The sequence below is a fragment of the Artemia sp. Qi Xiang Cuo genome, chromosome 19 (genome assembly GCF_049724085.1).
Source record: "Artemia sp. Qi Xiang Cuo chromosome 19, ASM4972408v1, whole genome shotgun sequence".
Lineage (NCBI taxonomy): Eukaryota > Metazoa > Arthropoda > Branchiopoda > Anostraca > Artemiidae > Artemia > Artemia sp. Qi Xiang Cuo.
The window spans coordinates 33,186,052-33,207,976 of record NC_142812.1 but is presented as its reverse complement, the minus strand read 5'-3'; the positions used below and the strand labels follow the sequence as shown (position 1 = coordinate 33,207,976).

The 21,925-nt window shown below is 36.5% G+C and overlaps 1 protein-coding gene across 1 annotated transcript in view; it reads right to left on the bottom strand.

Moving 5' to 3' along the window:
* The window catches only part of LOC148940754 (uncharacterized), a 48,636-nt gene that overhangs the window by 10,908 nt on the left and 15,803 nt on the right, over window positions 1–21,925 (bottom strand). Inside the window, exons 2-3 of the mRNA XM_089105064.1 lie at window positions 17,665–17,803; window positions 13,368–13,610 (exon numbers count right to left, since the gene is read on the bottom strand). Coding sequence (XP_088961190.1) covers window positions 13,368–13,610; window positions 17,665–17,803 — 382 coding nt within the window. The remainder of the gene's footprint in view (window positions 1–13,367; window positions 13,611–17,664; window positions 17,804–21,925) is intronic.

Below are 21,925 nucleotides of genomic sequence, written 5' to 3'. Positions count from 1 at the left end.
TTCATCTTCCGGGAAAATATTTGGAACAGAACTAAATTTTTTCCTCTCTTTGAGAAAAGTCGGAACTGAATTTAGGAAAATTTAGAATTAAAGTGAAACTTTTTATCTTCATTGAAAATAATCACAATCATACACACAAACTTACAAGCACACGAGAACTTAAACACACACAGAAAATTACACACACAAAAAACTAACACATACACACACAAAAAACTTAAACACACAAAAAAACTAACACACAAACACATACACACACACAAAAAATAATACACACACAAAACTTAGACACACACAAAAACTTACAAACACAAAAAAACTTACACACACACAAAAACTTACACACAAAAGCTTACACACACAAAAAAAATTACACACACACACAAAAAAAATTACTCACACAAAAAAAATTAAACACACACAAAAATGTTACACACAAAAACAAAGTTACAAAAACACAAAAACTCACACCCGAACACAAAAACTTACACACACACACACACACAAAAACTTACACACACACAAAAACTTGCACACACACAAAAACTTACACACACAAAAACTTACACACACACAAAAACTTACAAACACACACAAAATAAAAAAAACACAAAAACTTAAACACACAAAAAAAATTACACACACAAAAAAAAAACTTACAAGAACAAACAAAAACTTACAAACATACAAAAACTTACACACACACACACAAAAACTTGCACACAAAAACAAACTGGCACACAAAAAAAAACTTACGCACACAGAAAAACTTAGACACACACACACAGAAGCTAACACACGCACACAAAAACTTACACACACACAAAAACTTACACACTTACAAAAACTTAAAAAAACAAAAAAAACTTACACACACAAAAAAACTTACACACACACACAAAATTTTACAAGCAAAAAAAAACTTACACACACACAAAAACTACCGACAACACAAAAACTTGAACACAAACAAAAAATTACTACAACACAAAAACTTACAAGCACACACACAAAAACATACACACACACAGAAACTTAAAAAAACATAAACACTAACACACACAAAAACAAACTTACACACACACACACAAAAACTTACACACATACACACACATAAAACTTACAAACACAAAAAAATTTACAAACACACAAAAAAACTAACACAAACACAAAAAAGTTAAACACACACACAAAAACTAACAAACAAAAACAAAAAAAAATTACACAAAAATAAAAACTAAAAAAAACAAAAAATCTTACAAACACACACACACATACACACACACTCACACAAACTTACACAAAAACACACATACACAAAAACTTACACACTCACAAAAACTTACACACACACAAAAACTTACACACACAAAAACAATAACGCACACAAAAACTGACACACACACACAAAAACTTACACACACACAAAAACAAACACACAAAAAAAAAACTTACACAGGCAAAAAAAAAACTTACACACACACACAAAAACTTACACACATACAGAAACTCACAAACACAAAAAAAACTTACAAACACACAAAATATAACACACACACAAAAACTTACACAAACACACACAAACTAACACGCAAAAAAAAACTGACAAACACACAAAAAAACTTACAAACACACAAAAACTGACACACACACAAAAACTTACACACACACACACACACAAAATTACACACACACACAAAAACTTACACACACACACAAAAACTTACACACACACACAAAAGTACACACACACAAAACTTAAGCACACACAGGATCTAACACTAACACAAAAACTTACACACACACACACACATACACACACAAAAACTTACACACATTGGGTTGGGGATAGAGGACCTCACGACACTGTTCAAATGGAACTTTTTTATTATAACTACCTCAGAGTTTCATCCTCAAATCCTCTTCTAAAATCTCTTCAAAAATCCTCTTTTAAAACGTCTCTAACTGTTTCGCCGAAATAATTCCCGAAAATAATAATTTGTTCTGAAAAGATATAATAAAGCCTTAAAAAGTATTAAAATGGTGGGTCAGGAGCCTTTGGGGCGCCGGGGGCCCTTTAGGGGGGAGGGGTGGGGGGAGGGGTTCCTTCTGTGTCTCAATACACAAAAAAATATTAAAAATAGGGGGGAGGGGAGGGGAGGGGAGGATGGGGGGGGGGGGAGGGAAGATGAGGAGGGGGAGAGGAGGGAGAGGGAGGGGGCCCTTGGGGGCCAAGGGGGGGAGGGGGCCTTTGGGACCTGGGGGGTCCTTTGGGGGTCTGGGGGACCCTTGAGGGCCGGGTGGCTCTTTGGGAGCCCGGTGGACCGTTGAGGACCGGGGGTTTCCTTCGGGGTTGGGGTGGGGTATGAGGACCCTTCGGGGTTGGGGTGGGGGGTATGAGGACTCTTTGGGGTTGTGGTAGGGGACCTCACGACACGGTCCAAATGGAACTTGTTTACTATAACGACCACACTCAAAACCTCTTCTAAAATATTTTCTAAAATCATCTTTTAAAATGTCTCTAACTGTTTCGCCGAAATAATTCCCTAAAATGTTTAAAACCGTTTCACCCAAATAATCCCCTAAAAGTAATTTCTGTGTGTTCCTTTTGTTTTTGGAATCCTTGCGCTGTCACATTTCAAATTTCTAGGAAACCCTTTTCTACGTTAATCTCTTCATCTCATAAATGTTCCTAGCTACACTATTAAGGTTTCGTTAGAATATCAATTTATCTCTCCGATTTAAAGCTCAGTGAAGCCGTATTTAAAAATAGAATTTCTATCTCTTTAGACTCCCGCATAATTCCAAGATAACAAGTGATGTCATTTCTAATAACTGACACTAAAGATCAATGAAACCCTATTTAAAAATAGAATATTAATTTTTCTCTCTGACCTAAAGAACGTTTATCCCTCAGACCTAAGATTAAAGAAGCCATGTTTGTTTCTTAATTTCCCCTTCGTGAACCAATACATTCCCCTAGCGATTATGTAAATCAAGTTCTCAGGTTAGGTTAGCCTAAAGATTAAAGAAGCCATGTTTGTTTCTTAATTCCCCCATCGTGAATCAATAATTTCCCCGCCGATTATGTAAATCAAGTTCTCAGGTTAGGTTAGCCGAACAACAATGAAGCCATGATTGTTTATTAATTCTCCTTTCGTAAACTGATTGGCTGAGAAGGAGGATATATCCGACTCGCTGATTGGCTGAGAAGGATGCATGTACTTCCGGTTTCCTATTCCAGGACACCGTGACATTCATCCCTAGCATGCACTTGTCCAAAACAACAATAATAAATAAATCCCTCAGGCCTAAAGATTAAAGAAACCATAATGTTTCTTAATTCCCCCTTCGTGAATCAATAATTCCCTCGCCGATTATGTAAATCAAGTTCTCAGGTTAAGTTAGCCTAAAGATCAAAGAAGCCATGTTTGTTTCTTAATTCCCCCTTCGTGAATCAATATTTTCCCCGCCGATTATTTAAATCAAGTTCTCAGGTTAGGTTAGCCTAAAGATCAAAGAAGCCATGATCGTTTCTTAATTCTCCTTTCGTGAATCAATAAGTTCCCCACCGATTATGTAAATCAATTTCTCAGGTTAGGTTAGCCAAACAATCTCTTAATATTCATATCGAGCATGTACATTCTCACTGACAAAAACAATAAGACAGACATGAACTCATGTTAACATCCATCAATGTGAGAAAATTCCTGTGTTTTCATTATCACTGACAATGAATCATAAAACAGACATAAATTGTTGTTGACATCCATGAAATACATCGAATAAAATGACCAACACCCATAACCATCCATAAAAGTGAGGAAGTTTCTGTTTTTCTATTCTCACTGACAAAAACCATAAAACAGACATAAATTGCTGTTAACATCCATAAATGGGAGAAAGTTCCTGTTTTTTCATTCTCACTGACAAAAATCATAAAACAGACATGAATTACTGTTGACATCCATGAAAAACATCAAATAAATTGACCAACACCCATAACCGTCCAAAAAACATCCATAAAAGTGAGAAAATTCATGTTTTTTCAAGTGAGAAAATTCCTGTTTTTTTATTCTCAGTGAGAAAACTATAAACCACGTGGTTCGTCCCGGATCAATAGGGGCCATTCTACTCATCCTTACCCCTCTGCCTTTTGTGTTAAATTTCAACCTTTTGACACCCAATTCCTTAAGAACGACTGCTCAAACATAAGGACAATTGAAATGAGATAAAAGATTTTCTACGATCTCTCAAGAAGGGGAAAGCAACTGATTAGCAATTAGCAACTGATTTTGTTAATTTGATTTATACAATAAAATGTTCAGTTCAAAAGTCTTAAAAGGCAATCGGTAAATAAACCCTTGCAATATTAGTTAAATGTATTTTTGCCGTTAAATAAAATGAACTGAACTGAACTGAACTGAAATTACCAATTAACTACGTACATTACACAAAGATGAGCTTTCAGTGACACACTATAAAACTTTAGCGTAAAGAACGGGGGCTGAGGAGGGGGCAGTACCCCTGATACACTGAAATATTTCTGTCTAATTCTAGTTTTAATTTCGTTCTTTACTTTAACTAAATAAAAAACAGTCTTTGTATGTAACTCTGCGTAGACATATTCAGCTTTATGTACAAAGCTATCAATACTAAATATTGAATAGTTCTTATCCGTGAAAGTGTGAACTGACAATGTTAAAATCCTTTTCATATTGAATTATCTGCTCGAGATGAAACAAACAGCTTGCCTTCAATATCATCGAGGGCTCGGGCTTGACCCTTTAATTTTCAATTATTATTTTATTCTCTATATTAAAAAAAACTATTTTTCATATGTATTAATACATTTTTTTAAATGATGCATCTATACCATTAATTAGCATCCTTAATTCGATTGTGGTTCATATTCTAGAAACTTAAAAGTTCCTTGAATATCATTTTTGAAATCAAACACATTCACAGAAATTTAATTTGGGAGTGGGGCAAATACATCAGGACAGCCAGAAGTAGTTGAGATTAAAAAATTGGGAAGAAAATCAATCGCCAGATTCCCTCGCCTTCTGTACGTGCCTGGCTCCAAGATTCCGTTCATTGAAAAATCAAATCCATTCCAAACTAGAAAGTATTCAATATACGCTCAAATAATACGTAACAAAGTTTTGCCTACTTTCGGCATTGTTCCAAAGCAATCTATTCATTTCTATTACAAATCTCGATACCCCTCCTCCCCTCTCCTTCCGTAGCACTCCAATTAGTTGACTTGACGATATAGTTTCTTGTATGGTCCTTAATCTGAATAAGAAGGCTTATCGTTTGCGCTAATAAATGACACGCATGTGTTACCTAGAAAATTTGTAATTAAACCTCTACAAAACCTATTTAAAAAGCATTTTCAATAAGTAAAAAGAAAGTGAAAACATTTTAAATGTATTTTGTTTTCAGTAAAGTGCAAATTATGTTCTGGTCTTGAGAAGGCATGGGGGTTTTCAGTCCTTCTCATGTTAATTTTTGCTTGTTTTGAGTTTGAATAGGTTGTTTATTGTGTGATTTAAATAAAAAATTACATTTAAAATGTTTTAAATTTTTAAATTTAATAAATTTTAAATTATAAAAACTTTAAGTAATATATGTATCAGCATATGTATACTAAATTGACAATCCACAGCCATTTTTTTTTTTAGTAAAGTGCAAATTATGTTCTGGTCTTGAGAAGGTATGGGAGCTGTCAAAGATATAATTTCCAGACCTTTCAACTACACTGAACAAATGGATATCTCAAAATTTTTAATAAGATGTGTTTTGGGAACTGATGGGCTTGGAGGGAGGAGATTGCTGCCCTCTAATCACTTTAGACTAATAAAAAGGGCACTAGTCCTTTCAATTTCCAATCGAACGAGCCTTTTTCGAAGTTTCTACGACAACAAATGGCCATGTCAAAGTTTCTATCAGATGCATTTCGGGAAAATACGAGGTGGGGAAGTGTATCCACCCTCTGATCACACTGAATCTTAAAAAGGGCACTAGCAATTCTGATTACCAATCCAATGAGCCCCCTCCGAAGTTTGTACGATCACCTTTCTAAATATACTTAATATGCCTCCAGGGCACAGCTTACCTTGCCATGGGGGTTGTTGGGGAGGGGGTGTCAACCTCACAGACATAATTTCCGGTCCTTTCAATTGCGTTGAACAAAATGGCTTATCTCAAAATTTGATTGGATGTGTTTGGGGAAATAGTGGGCGTGGGAGGGGGTTATTTGCCTTCCAATCACTTTCGACTATTAAAAAGGGCACTGCCACTTTCGATTTACAATCGAATGAGCCGTTTTCGAAGTTTCTACGACAACAAATGGCCATCTCAAAATTTCTATCAGATGCTTTTTGGGAAAATACAAGGGGGTGGGGGTATCCACCCTCCGATCACTCTGAATCTTAAAAAAGCCTCTAGAACTTCTGATTACCAGTTCAATGTGCCCCTTCTAAGTTTATAGGATCACCCTTTCTAATATACCTTATATGCCCCCAGTGCATAACTTGCAACCCTTTCCCTGAAGGCTATGGGGATTGTCATCCTCAAAAACATAATTTCCGGACCTTTCAATTACGTTGAACAAAATGGCTATCTCAAAATTTTTATTGGATGTGTTTGGAGAAATGGTGGGCGTTGGAGGAGGGTTAGTTACCCTCCAATTACTTTTGACTGTAAAAAAGGGCACTGGCTATTTCAATTTCTAATCGAATGAGCCGTTTTCGAAGCGTCTTCGACAGCAAATGGTCATCTCAAAATTTCTATCAGATGCATTTTGGGAAAATACGACGTGTTGGGGGAGCATCCACCCTCTGATAACTTTGAATCTTAAAAAGGGTACTAGAACTTCTGATTACCAATCCAATGAGCCCCTTCCGAAGTTTAATAGATCACCCTTTCTATATGTACCATATATACCCCAGGGGCACAACTTACAACTCTTGCCCTGAGGGTTCTGGGGAGGGGGTGTCACCCTTAAAGACATAATTTCTGGACCTTTCAATTACGTTGAACACAATGGCTGTCTCAAAAATTTTATTGGATGTGTTTGGGGAAATGGTGGGCGTGGAAAGGGGGTAGCTTCCCTCCAATCACTTTCGAATATTAAAAAGAGCACTAGTCCTTTCAATTTCCAATCCAATGAGCTCTTTTCGAAGTTTCTACGACAACAAATGGTCATCCTAAAATTTATATCAGATGTATTTTGGGCAAATACGAGGTGTGTGTGTGTGGGGGGGGGGGTATCCACCCTCCGATCACTCTAAATCTTTGAAAGGGCACCAGAACATCTGATTTCCAATCAAATCAGCCCATTCCAGAGTTTTTACGGTCACCCCCAGGCACAACTTACAGCCCTTGCCCTGAGGGATGTGGGGGGTTGTCATCCTCAAAGACATAATTTTGGAACTTTAAACTACATTGGACAAAATGGCTATCTCAAAATTTTGATTGAATGTGATTGGGGAAATGGTGGGCGTCGGAGGGGCTGTAGTTGCCTTCCAATCCCTTTTGACTATTAAAAAGGGCACCAGTCCTTTCAATTTTCAATCGAATTTCAATGAGCTCTTTTCAAAGTTTCTACGACAACTCCTTCGATACGAAGTGCCCTGGTCTAAACCAAAAAACAAAAGAAAATAGAAAAAAAAATACATTGTGCCCACATCACTCTTTACTTAGGCAGCGCTATTGCGCTGCCTATGATTTTTGTTATAACCCTTAAATGATTACTGCATTTTATACAACTATATCTACATATTTATTATAATGTTAAAAATACTATTTTGATCTTCGTATTCAAGATAATGTTAATTACATTTGCGACTGCAGTGTTGCACAAAAATGTAGTTTTTCGTCAAAAATTTATTCTATTTAAAAATTTTTTTTTGTTAATTACAAAAGGCTTTTAAATACATCAATTTCTTTTAAAACGAGCCATTAAACAGCTCCCTATGATGTTTCAGTGCCCCGCTAGCTGCGAAGAAAAAAGCGGAAAGAAAAAAAAGGTGCCGTCCATGCAGAATATTGTGCTTGCAGCCACTTTTCTTGTTTTTTAAGCCAACGGATTTGATCGTTTCTAACTAGGTTGCTAGCTACCGCTGCAACCCAGATGAACATAAAGTGTGAAAATGAAACTAGAAAAGAACAAAAATTATTCTGTATATGATGGGTGCTCCCATCACCCTCAAGCCTGAAATTGTACGCTGAAATTTGACTTTTTGTTCTCGATGCTTTAATAATGACTGCTCAAATAAGGGCAACTGGAATGACACAATAAATATTTTTCATAATGCCTCATGAATCAAAGACCTTATTGAAGCGCATTTTTTTTTAACAATAAGATTTGTGATTCACATATTTTGAAAGGCAATCAAAAATACGTTAAGTAAAACACTTGCAGTTTGTCACTAACTAGATTTGTTGCAATATAATAAATGCTTTCAATAAAGCACTATAAAACTTTAGCATAATGATTTGGAGGTTAGGGGAGGGGGAAGTCCCCCTCATATAGAGAATAATTTCTATTCACTTAAGAACTAGTTAAGATTTGCCTTTAAGAAGGGGATAGGGTTGAGGGGTGACAGGAACCCTCTTAGACAGAACAATATTTGTGTGTTTTCTGTTTCGATTTTTCTATTTACTTTCATTAAAAAAAACTTTTTTTTATAGTTTCAGCGTGATTTTAGTATCATAATTTAATGTAAATATGAGGGGAGTCTTCACCCCAACTACCTATAGCCTTTACGGTAAAGTTTAAGCTTTGTTAAAAATACTTCGAAAATTAAAATCACCCAGGAAAAAGATGCCCCCTTAGGAATTTTCTAAGAAGGGCTGAATAGGCTAAAATGATTTTGCAGCCAGTTATGCTTATACATTAAAGGAAAGTTCACTGGGAAAATGCTGCTCCTGGGGAATGCCCTCCCGCCCTTTCGCCTTAATGCAGATAAGCATTTGATAAGATGTTTCATAGGCAGCGCAATAGCACTGCTTAAGAAGAGAGCGATTTGTGTAAACTTTATTAGTTTTTTTGGTTTTAGACGACGGCACTTTGTTTTGAAGAAGCTGCCGAAGGAACGTCAAGAAGAGCTTATTCGATTGGAAATTGGAGTGTCTATCGCCCTTTTTAATAGTCAAAAGTGATTGGAGGGCAACTAACACCCCTTCCATGCCCACCATTTCCCCAAATACATCAAATCAAATTTTTGAGATAGCCATTTTGTTCTGCGTAGTTGATTAACAGATAGAAATTAGAGGAGAACACTCCCCCACAACCCTCAGGGCTAGGGTTGTAAGTTATGCCCTGGGGGCATATAAGATTATTATAGAAAGTGTTGTCATAGAAACTTCAAAAAGGTCTCATTCGATTGGAAAATCGAAGGGCTAGTGCTCTTTTTAATAGTCAAAAAAGATTGAGGGGCAAGTAAACCCCCTCTCACGACCACCTTTTCCCCAAACACATCCAATCAAAATTTTGAGATAGCCATTTTGTTCAACGTAGTTGAAAGTTCTGAAATTTAGGTCTTTGAGGATGACAACCACCCCCCCCCCCGCAGCTCTCAGGGCAAGGGTTATAAGTTTTGCCCTGGGGCATATAAGGTTTTCATAGAAAGCGTTGTCGTAGAAACTTCAAAAATGTCTCATTCGATTAGAAATTGATATGGCTAGTGCCATTTTTAATAGTCGAAAGTGATTGGAAGGCAACTAACACCCCTTCGACGCCCACCATTTCAGCAAACACATCCGATCAAAATTTTGAGATAGACATTTTGTTCAATGTACTTGAAAGTTCTGGAAATTATATCTTTGAGCAGGACATTCTTCCCAAAGTCTTCAGGGGAAGAGTTATAAGTTATGCCCTGGGGGCATATAAGGTTTTCATTGAAAGCTTTGTCGTAGAAGCTTCAAAAAGGGCTCATTCGATTGGAAATTCAAAGGGCTAGTGCTCCTTCTAATAGTCGAAAATGATTGGAGGGCAACTAACCCCCTCTCACGCCCACCTTTTCCCCAAACACATCCAACCAAAATTTTTAGACGGTCATTTTGATCAACGTAGTTGAAAGTTTTGGAAATTAGGTATTGCAGGATGACAACCCCTACAGCCTCAGGGCAAGGGTTGTAAGTTTTGCCCTGGGGGCATATAAGGTTTTTATAGAAAGCTTTGTTGTAGAAACTTCAAAAAGGGCTCATTCAATTGGAATTTGAAAGGGCTATTACCATTTTAATAGTCGAAAATGATTGAAGGGCAACTAACCCCCCTCTCACATCCACTATTTCCCCAAACACATTCAATTAAAATTTTGAGATAGCCATTTTGTTTAACATAGTTTCAAGTTCTGGAAATTAGGTCTTTGAAGATGGTAACCCCCCTATAGCCCTCAGGGCAAGGGTTGTAAGTTATTCCCTGGAGGCATATAAGGTTTTTATTATTCGGAATAATAAAAACCTCAAGCCCTCAAGACAAGGGTCGTAAGTTATGCCTTCGGGGAAATTAAAGTTTCTTATAGAAATTTTTATCGTAGAAGCTTCAAAAAGGGCTCATTCGATTGGAAATTGAGAGGACTAGTGCCTTTTTGATTAGTCGAAAGTAAATGTCTCCCTCCACGCCTATCATTTCCTCAAACACTTCCAATAAAAATTTTGATATAGCCATTTTTTCAAGCCTATCAGAAAGGTCCGGAAATTATATCTTTGAGGATAACAAATCCCCCCAGCCCTCAGGGAAAGGGTTGTAAAGTGATCAGAGGGCAGCTACCCTATTCCTCCTACACACACGTCATAGTATCTCGAAATCCGTCTAATAGAAATTTTGAGATAGCCACTCTATTCAAAATAGTCTAAATATCATATAACAAGGTGTTTGGGTTTGAAACAAAACCCAGAGATTAGGGGCAAGGGTTTTATGCTTTGCCCAGGGGACAATTAAGGTTTTTATGGGATGAAGTGTTATTTAATTCTGGACGATTCCAGGTCTCTCCCTTTGAAAAAGACCAAGTTAATATAAGACGGATAGCAAACTAACAAAAAAACTTTTCCCACCAACTGGGTCTTTCAAAAAAAGTAAAGAACTCCATTAAACCAAAAATAAACAAAAATTGAATCAAATAGTCTACCAAGCATATAACTACCACAAATCAGTATCAATAAGTAAATAAAACCCAAAATAAATAGAATTTAAAATAAGTCAAACTCAAAACGAGCAGAAATTAATCTGAGTAGGGTTGTAAACCGTATGCTTTCTAAAGCCCAGAATACAATTTGTACTTTACTAAAAAAAATTCTTATAAATGTTTTCACTTTTATAACTTTAAGAAATCAAAAATTAATTAAGATTTTAAGGAACAAATATCAGCATATGTACATTAAACTGAAAGTGCACATTCTTTTCAGTAAATCCATTTGAATTTTTTTCAGTAAAGTACAAATTATATTTTAGTTTTTAGAAAGCATAGGGTTTAGAACCCTACTTAGATTAATTTCTGCTAGTTTTGAGTTTGTCTTATTTTAATTTCTGTTTTTTTTTTCATTTATTTATTGATACTGATTTGTGGCAGTTGTATGCTTGGTAGACTATTTGATTCGATTTTTGTTCATTTTCGGTTTAATGGAGTTCTTTACTTATTTTTTAAAAAAATTATTTTGTGCAAAAGTTTTTTGATTAATTTGAAAAAAAGACAGTAGTGATTTTCAGAGAGAGAGAGAGAGAGAGAGAGAGAGAGAGAGAGAGAGAGAGAGAGAGAGAGAGAGAGAGAGAGAGAGAGAGAGAGAGATAGAGAGAGAGAGAGAGAGAGAGAGAGAAAGAGAGAGGGATAGAGAGAGAGATTTTTTTTATTAATACTAAAGGTTTTTTATTAATACTAAAAAATAGCCTCCTGGCAAATGTAACTAGCAATATAAGAAAAAAAAATAAAAGGACATTATCAATATAAATAAATTTACGTCAAACATAGTCTACAAGGCCGTGCAATTTGTAATGTGCTCCATCCTCATCCTAAAGAGTCTTCCCGGCTAGTCAATACTATCATGTGAATGTAATTTTCAGTGACACATAGATATATTTCCAAAATAATAAGGGAACCATTCTCCCCTTAGCATCCCTATGAAACGCTTAGTCCTAATACGTTATTAGGGATTGAATGTCCTCTCTACATTATTCGGAAGGACTCCTAACAAAAAGTCAGAAAATTTGGCCTTAAAAATTCCCTGCCAAGGGTTTTGGTACCCCAGTAAGCTCAATAAGCTTCCGGTCCTCCTCAAATAGGCGGGCACCACGTGGCACTATGTTCTGTGAAACCAGAAGAAAATTCATGTTGCTTGTCGACAATTCCAAGTTGATTGGCTACCTCAAAATTTTTGCTTAATAGTATTTTGATCCTGTTTGGGCCAAAATTTCTATTTTACGGGTCAAGATAGCAGAAATTGGCACTTTGCTGTGGTAAGTTGCGAAACTTATAAGCTATTTAGCGTACATACCTTGTCAGCATTCCTATACCAGTTGGTAATCATATAATTTTCAATTGATAGCGCTTTTTCCCTGTTAGGGTCATAATTTTGGGATCAGGTTGCTCTCCAATCACTTCCAGCCCTTCAAAAGAGCGTCTGAATTTCTAATTTGTGGTACAAAGTGTTAGAAATCAGCACTTCCCAGTGCCATGATTTCTTTTGTTACTTAAAAAGGTCATTAAAACTTTAAATTTTCTTTTGATTAAGCCATCTTCTGATATTTTTTGAGCAAAATATCCATATGACCATCAATGGGGAAAACAAAACGCAAACAAACGAACAAACTAATAAATGGAACACGCACATGTTATCTTGGGGAAAATGTAAACCTTCATATTTTTGCACATAGGAGCTTTAAAGGTTCCACAAGAGAGTTTTTGAACATGTTGAATTTGATATTTCAGTTTTTATGAAGGTTGCTCCCCTTTTAAGGGGTTGTTGCCCCGTTTTACTCAATTATTCAAATTTTTTCAGGCTCGTAGCTTCTTACAAGTAATTATAAGATAAATTAATTTTATATATTTGGGATCACCACAAAAGGAATTTCTTCAATATGTTTATTGCTATCAAAGTGGGCAGATAAATGTCTGCTTTTCGGTGATTTATGTTGGATGAGATTGGAACGGATAGTATGCCCATTCTGCAAGATCGTAATTATCTTCTCAACGACGGCTATCAAGTTTATTTAGTACAATGGCTGAGCCTTTTTCTTAAATAAAGATTTTTTTATTATCGTTTTGTTTTCTGTATATGGGATTGCACATCTTTGTTAGTTAATCTGTCAAAGCCATCATATTAGCACTCTGAAACATGAGCACTGAAAGATGAAAGCTTACCATCGGAAGAAACTGGAAATATTCTGGATTCCGAATTTCTTCTGGACGAAAACGCATATTCTCAGCCGATTCAAAATGTGGAGGTGGAGCCTTAGTGGGACTTTTCATCTGCTTATGTTTTATGTTAGGGATTATTTTATTGTTTGGTCTCATCCTTTTTCCGGATTGGCAGCTTTCCCCAGCTTGCAATATCTCTGTCCACCACTCTTGGATAATTTCAAGTCCGAAACAGTCTTCAAATATCTGGAAATCAAAAGTCGCTTATACTTAAAAATACTTGATACTTATCTTGTTTATCAAAGACACGTCGATTTTTTCTCTTTTGAATATCGAAATTTGCCTTCACAACAAAGTTTACTTATACCAGGATTCAGCTAATATTAAGATTTAAAATCTACTGAATCCAACACCGTTGGCAACGGAGATTTAGATGACATCAAATACGTCGTGGTAACAAACTGTAAGTAAGTAGTGCAGGGGCAAAGCTAGGATTTGAGTTATGGGGGAAGGATATAGAACATGCAGACGAAATCGTCCAGTGTGCTGACAAATGCGGACACATAAGCTAAATTAAGACGCCGAAACGTCAGAAGTTCCAGGGCACCGTGACTGCGTGCCGACGCATAGGAACTTTGGGGAGGGGGTTCCCCTTCCCCCTTAGCTCTGCCGGTGAAGGATTGACCTGTGTCAGTGAGGCTATAATTAAATTCTATTAACCTCAAATAAATAAACTCATAATGAAGCTCAAATTTAATTGTTTCTATTAACCGTTAGTTTTGTATAGACAGTATGTAGCTTTAAGAACAATTATACCACCACGCGACATTATGGCCTCTGAAACTGGGAAGCTGAATATATGGTCTTTTAATAATTCTAAATCGATTGGCTGTCCTCACGGCTTTATCCAGGGGAGGGGAGTTTGACACCCCCCCCCACCCGGGGCGGATCCAGGACTTTTTAGGGGGGGGGGCAAAATAGGTTGATCCGATAAACTTTCATTAGGAGCAAGTTTAATTAACGCAAACTTGCGTTAATTAAGTAAATTAATCTACTTAGACGACGTTGGGGGGGGGGGCCCTCGCCCCCCTGGATTCACCACTTCTGCCCCCCCCAAATATTTGTCCGACTCGTAAAAAACGTAAAAATTAATTTAAATAAGTTTTGATAAGTTTTTAAAGCTTTTTGTGTACCCCCCTCCCCCCTGGAAAAATTCTTTTGTACTCCCCCCCCCCGAAAAGTCCTGGATGCGGCCCTGGCTATCCTATAGTTTTCCTTAGATCGCATTTTAGCCTGGTCCGAGCCGATATTGCTATTTGGCCAAGAAAATGATAGAGATATTGTTTTGGTCAGGGTTACTCTCCTTGGTGGAATTTTTCCCTTCTTTTTCCTAAAATTCTTTCAAACTCTTCTGGCTCTTAATTAATGATGAATATCTTGAAACATACAAATTTCATATACTTGGAATCAGCATACAAAACCTATTCTTTTGATGCATATATTTTTACGTGAATTGTTTCAGGGGGGAGATGTCGTGGGAGTCCTGCAGGGCTGGAGAATTTTTGTATATTAGAAACAATTTTATTTGCCTATTTTTATTTGCCTGTGAAATCAAAATTAATTAGTTAGGTAATTTACATAAATGTAGGGCAAGGAACAACTTTTTTCAGTCTAGGATTGACTCTATTTTGGAAATCATGACGTTTGAAAAAAAAGATAATCATGTATATCGATTTACTGCATTATCATGTTTTTTTGGTATGTGGAATCAACTCCCCAATGAATGAGAATTGTCGGAGCAGGAATTTTCCGATAGTGTTTTTTTTCACAAGAAAAATCTGTACGAGGGAATTTTCCGGGGTGTATTGTCCGTGAAGGAATTCTCCGGGGGAAATTTTCAAATACTTTTAAGTTTAAAAACACGATCATTATTCATGCGCGTGGCAAATTTTTTAGGAAGGAAATTTTGGCAGAGGCGGAGTTTTCTGCAGGGAGGAATTTTTCGGGGGGATAGTTTTCCTTGAATTTCCTTTCTTTTGTGATCGCAGCAACGTGCGACAGATAAGCTAGTAAATAAAAAATTTGAAAATAATAAGTAAAATAAATCTAAAAAAGCATTATTACTCAAAAGTAATAAGTTTTACATATTTAAACTCCCATAAACAGCAGATTTGTTATTGCATATATTTTGTAATCAAAACCTCGTTTTAGAGTAATAAGGGTCACTCTTTACTTATAGTTTGTTGCTAAGAAAATGTTTCATCCAAGGCTATCATAAATATAAGAGAAGCTACCAAATCTTCCTTCAACTTCCGTTTTTTGACGGCTTGGGAGACGGATTTGAAATTTTCAGGGAATGTTGAAGGGCTAAATGGACCTTGGATTTTTCACAAGGAGAAGGGGTGGGGTAAATTGAAAGACTCTAATATGTATCCAGGGTATTGGAATGGCCCATTTGTAATGTGCCGAGAATGCCTCAGGGGATCCAATTGCCACTCTCAGAGTGCTGGGAACGAGGGGTAAGGGGACTTCTTATTGTATGTTTAGGGGGAGGAGAGACGGAATCAAAAGTTTTAGTCTTAGATTGGTCTAAAAAAATGCACAAGTAGCTCCTGTTGAACTCGAAATTTACTCGCTGTGAAGCGGTGTGGTAAGTCAGAAGACACTTTTCGCACCCATGTTATCAAAATAGCGTATCTACAACATCTTGGGAATTGGGCGGGGGGTCGAGTTACACCTTTCAGGGAGTAGAGGGAGGAGAACCCTTTGACCACGAATATTGACTCAGGTGAGGGGAAGAGGGGACGGAGTGAAAATTTTTGTGTCCAAACTACTAAGAACTTCTCCTTTTATAGGTTCCTATAGGATTCTTTTATTAGGGTTCTTAATAAAGCGCTATTTTTGCTCTTTGCTTTTATAAAAAAAAGTGCGTTTTTGTATTCCTCTAGAACTTTTCGCCAGGGTCGTATCCAGGATTTTTTTTTGGTGTGGGGGGGAGGGGTTACAAAAAAATAAAAAAACGCATTAATTTTTTTTTTTTTGGGGGGGGGGGGTCAAACCACCTAACCCCCATGTATATGGCCTTGCTGCTTGCACTAGAACTTCTTGCAAGACTGAAAATATTTCATGCTGACAGTCTTATAGAAAAAATTGAAAAAGTATATAAAGGTTACAAAATTGGCTGGTACTTATAACAACCTGACAAAAGCGTGGTACTTTCTCAACAGCTCAAACTGAGAAGAACAGACAGAGAACAACGCACTAATTTGCAAGAGATATTACAGGGGATGAAAATCATTTTCCTGCAAAGAGGGAAAACCAGTAAGAAAAATTACTTGGAAGTCATATTAGCCCTATTCATGTTCTTGTAAATGGAGCTAATATTCATATTCTAGGTTCTCGTTCTCACGTAAAACAACAAAATTAGCTTCCAGTTTCTACCTTATGAGTATACAAATACACTGCAAACGTCCGTGAACGTAGGCCTAACAGAAATACTTCAAAAAAATAAAAGGCAGGGAGGAGGAGATAAATTTGAAAAAGCCCAAAATTAAATTATCTATAAGTGTATTATACGTAATTATAAGAAGTAAATTAGACAGAAAAGGATAATGGAGGGAGTATTGTAAATGCATACAATTATGAGGGGAGAGGACAGGGGAAAGGAGGTTTTAAACACCTTCCCTGCCTAAATGTCTGCTCTGTTTTTATTTTTTGTTCGTAAGAGAGTGTACTTCTTTAGTTGCCATCGCTGGTTGCCAAATGACTTCTTCAGTTACTTTAATTTAGCACTATTATCTTAATGATCTAGTTATATACTTGTAAAAAGGGCTGGGTTTAAAAGCAGTATTTTCTAGTGCATTTACGAGTCTCCACTGGTGGTTGCAATTGAATTTTAAGTTTCAGTAGTGGAAATAGAGGTTTTTTAATTCAACACGCTTTATTAAATAGATTAATGATAAACTAAATTATATCTGTGTAGGTAACGAAATATTTGAATTGTCCGAAATATTTGTTTTTTCTAAACAAAAATAAAAGAATAAATGTCTCTTACATAAAGTACGTGGGACAAGGAAAAGCACAGAGTGAATATACCTTAGAAATTTATGACCTTTTTTTAGTACTACCGCAAAAAAGATTAAGTTTTTTCTGATGCTATTAAAAAATTTCACGAACTTATTGCATTGCGAACTTTCTTGCACCCAACGAATTACCAAGAAGTTTATACAAGACAACTAGTTGTTGCTAATATTTGCCCATAGTTTTGTTTTAATACAAAAAAAAAGAAAAAAAAAAATACCTTCATCATTCCATACTTCTTGAACAGCCCGTCGGCTACATTGTTCCCTAGTCCACCATAGTCAAAACTTTGGCAAGACCGAATGAATAACAGGCATATCACGGTACATAAAGCTTTGGGTTTTGTCATATTTCCAACCCTGAAAATCAGAATTTAAAATTATATGAGAAATGGCTTACAGCTACTTGATTCGTGTATTCAATTAGGAAAAAATCCATAAATAGAAGAATTTCAAGTACCTATTCCCCATGTGGTTGTCAGCGGGCTTTAGGCTTACAATTTGGGATTCGATTTCCAAGGTTCAAAATACTGAATAATCCAAAAATGTTGTTACTACAAAAGACCCTTTTGCAGGAAATACGTACAAAAATGGTTATTGTAACTCACTTCCTACAAGAAAATTCATGCGATAGTAATTCATCTTATATAATAAGAAACTGAACAAGTTTCATTTTCGTATATTGCTGAATTAAACCATCTTACATAAAATCCGCCCATCATAATTTCTGTAATACTGCTTTTTTTTGTGACAAATGCAAGTATAAAATGTGTAAATCTTATGTTTTTGGACTCAAAAACCCTTTTCCTCTAACGGGTTCATTAAAGATGCCTGTAAAAACAGTTTACACTTATTATACTGCTTGATAAGCAAGAAGTCCATATATGTGAAAATTAAATTAAAAAAAACAGTTTTTTAACTGAAAGTAAAAAACTCAACACCTCGCTCTTTACGCTAAAGTTTTTTTATTATTTAAAAAAAGAGATGTGAGAAACAGTCAAACTTTAGCGTAAAGAGCGAGGCGTTAAGGAGGGGACAGTCCCCTTCATCTACGGAATAATTTCTGATCGTTTTAAGTTTTAATGTCGTTCCTTACTTTCAGTTAAAAAAAATTATTTTTTTATTTAATTTCTGAACGTTTTTGAATTAATACAAGGTTTGATTTTGGCTCGCCGTACATGAATAATTAAAACAAAATTTGCACATAAATTTTACTTTTATTCAGGTTAAATGGCTTTCTTGAAAGTTGTTAAATTTTATTTACGAAACTTACGTAACGAACTTCTATATTCATATATTTTTAATACGTATATTAGCGGGTTCACTCCCTAGTCAATACCTCGCTCTTTACGCTAAAATTCGAATTTTGTTCCATTTCTTTAAAAATTACTTTTTAATCACAAAGGCCGTTAATTAGAATAAATGGCTTAAATAGCGCAGTATCAAGGAGGCACACTTGTGCCTCTATAAAGAGGCGACCCACCACAATGTTAAGCGATTTCAGGTCCTAGAGGTCGCAGAGAGACGGCGGTAATTGCATTTTGTAGCCCAAGCTCAAACTAAGAAACTTGCAAAATTTCATCCTCCTCCGACTTTATCTTCATGGGGTAAACTGGGCCGGAAGTTTCGACCCTCCCACCACAGCCCCCCAATAACCTTGTCCGAGTGGGCTGAAATTTAGAGGTTAAGCTTTCCTAGGGCCCGGGAGCGTATCCTCGAAATTTCAGCTCAATCCGATCACTCCTTCCCTGTGTTCAAAAAACCAAATATAGCCACTTAAAAGTCATCTCTTTTCTTTTTTCTTAGCCACGCCTACAGGCCACAGTTGGCCCCGGATCCGGTTGAATGAGGACTCATTCGAAGCAGAATTTGACCTGTTAGGGCCTTTTGATATTTTCAGACCGAAAAAATTATCCCCCGAATTTACATTTACGAAAAACCTCGTTTTCCTATATTAGCCCATGTTAATTTTTCCCTCCACAACCCCCCTTTAACGTTGTCTGATCGGGCTGAAATTTAGAGGATAAGCTTTCCTGGGGCCTGGGAGCTTATCGTCGAAATTTCAGCTCAATCTGATCACTCCTTCCCTGTTTTCCAAAAACCACATATCAAGATTTTTGGGAATTTGCTTGCGTCGAAAATACCTTCTATTTGCTAAACAACAATTACTAGTGCGTTTGTATAGTCCAGCGGCTGAGACTTTAGACTTTCAGGCGGAAAACTCGGGTTCGATTCACCATCAGAGCAACTTTTTTATATACTTTGAAAAGAAACTCAGTTTCTTTTTTAAATTATTTGAAAAAAATTACGTTTTCTAAAGAGTTAAAGAGGCTGAGTTACAAGGTCGACCCTTAAAACGTACAGGGATTAGGAGGCACAGTTGGGGGGCTGTTAAAGAGGCTGAGTCACAAGTTCGAACCTTAAAACGTACAGGGATTAGGAGGCACCCTGTACGACGTGATTTGAGTATTCAGGAATTAAAAGCCTTAACACAAGAATGTTCAAGAGCGGGGGGTTTGGGGGCGGCAGCCCCCCAACTTTAACTCCTGACACGATCAGCTAACAGTTAGTCAAGCAATAATAAGTAATAAACTGTACAAAAACGTGCAGAAATTATTTGAAAAAAACTACGTTTTCTAAAGAGTTAAAGAGGCTGAGTTACAAGGTCGAACCTTAAAACGTACAGGGATTAGGAGGCACAGTTGGGGGGCTGCCGCCCCAAACCCCGCTTTCGCAGCCTTTAAATAAAAAAAAAATTTAAACTGAAAGTAAGGAGCGACATTAAATCTTAAAACGAACAGAAATTATTCCGTATATGAAAGAGGCTGTGCCCTCCTCAACGCCTCGCTCTTTACGCTAAAGTTTTTATTGTTTAAAAAAAGAGTTGTGAGAAAGTCAAACTTTAGCGTAAAGAGCGAGGCGTTGAGGAGGGCACAGCCTCTTTCATATACGGAATAATTTCTGTTCGTTTTAAGATTTAATGTCGCTCCTTACTTTCAGTTTAAATTTTTTTTTTTATTTAAAGGCTGCGAAAGCGGGGGTTTGGGGGCGGCAGCCCCCCAACTGTGCCTCCTAATCCCTGTACGTTTTAAGGTTCGACCTTGTAACTCAGCCTCTTTAACTCTTTAGAAAACGTAGTTTTTTTCAAATAATTGACTAAGGGTCGAACCCAATCATGTACGTAACAATTTATGATAGTTCTAAGTTTTGATGTTACTCCTTACTTTCAGTTGAAAAACTTGTTTTTTTTATTTAATTTCTGATCGTTTTTTTTAATAATGTTGGAAAAGCCGGCGCCCCCTTCATAGCAATATCCCTTTCCCAATGAAAACTTACTACATAGAAAGATCCTCCCACATGGCCCCCCGACACACTCCCCCACTAACAAAAAAATCCCCCTGAAAACGTCTGCATACTTCCCAATAACCAATACTATATGTAAACATTGAGTAAAATTCATAACTTTCAGCCCTCCCCCGGGGACTTTGGGGGATTAAATCATCCTAAAAGATATAGTTATTATATTTTCTACCATGCTGAACAAAATGGCTATCTCAAAATTTTGATCAGGTGACTTTGGAGAAAAAATGAGTATAGGAAGGGGCCTAGTTAGTAGTAACCTAGGTGCTGATTCGAAAAATACATGAAAAAATACATGGAAAACCCACGCCTTTGACACTATCAAAAGTGTAATAGATATGAACCATACAAGAAACTGTTTTTTTTTGTTATTGATAAGAATTGCACAAGAGTAGACATTTTAAAGAGCGATCTTTAACTATAGAGCAGGCACACATGTTATTTGGAAGATTGCCTTAACTCGAGAGTAGTTTGTTATTAAAAAATTGGACGTTGTAATCAGAACTGTTTGATTAACATTTGCAGAAAAGGGTAAGGGATTTGCGGATTGGAGTGTAATTCGAGAGTAGTTTGTTATTAAGAAATTGGAAACTACAATGAGAATTGTTTGATTGACATTTACAAAAAAGGGGTAAGGGATTTGTGTATTGGAGTGTAACTCGAGAGTAGTTTGTTATTAAAAAATTGGACGCTACAATCAGAATTGTTCGATTGACATTTGCAAAAAAGAGGTAAGGGATTTGCGAATTAAGGGTTATCAGTTAAGATAGCTCCTTGTCATGGAATATAGCAATTTAAGTGATCATTGGCTGGACCAGTGCATGTGTAATTGAACCAGCATATCTGATGATGGAAGGCTGAAAAAAAATATGACTTGACCTAGCTTTACTTCTTCGATGTGTACTGTATAATAATAAGTGGTGTTTGAACAGCAATGTCAATTTAAAATAGTTTAACGTTACACTATACGAAGAAGTTGTTACTAAGAGGGATGTAGATGCCAAGAAAAGAATTGTAATAACGGATAGCTTTACTTCTTTGATGTGTTCCGTATAGTACATAAGTGGTGGGGTGATGGCAGAAGGATCTCTTAGAGTACTTATAGTGCTGTACTGTGGGCCG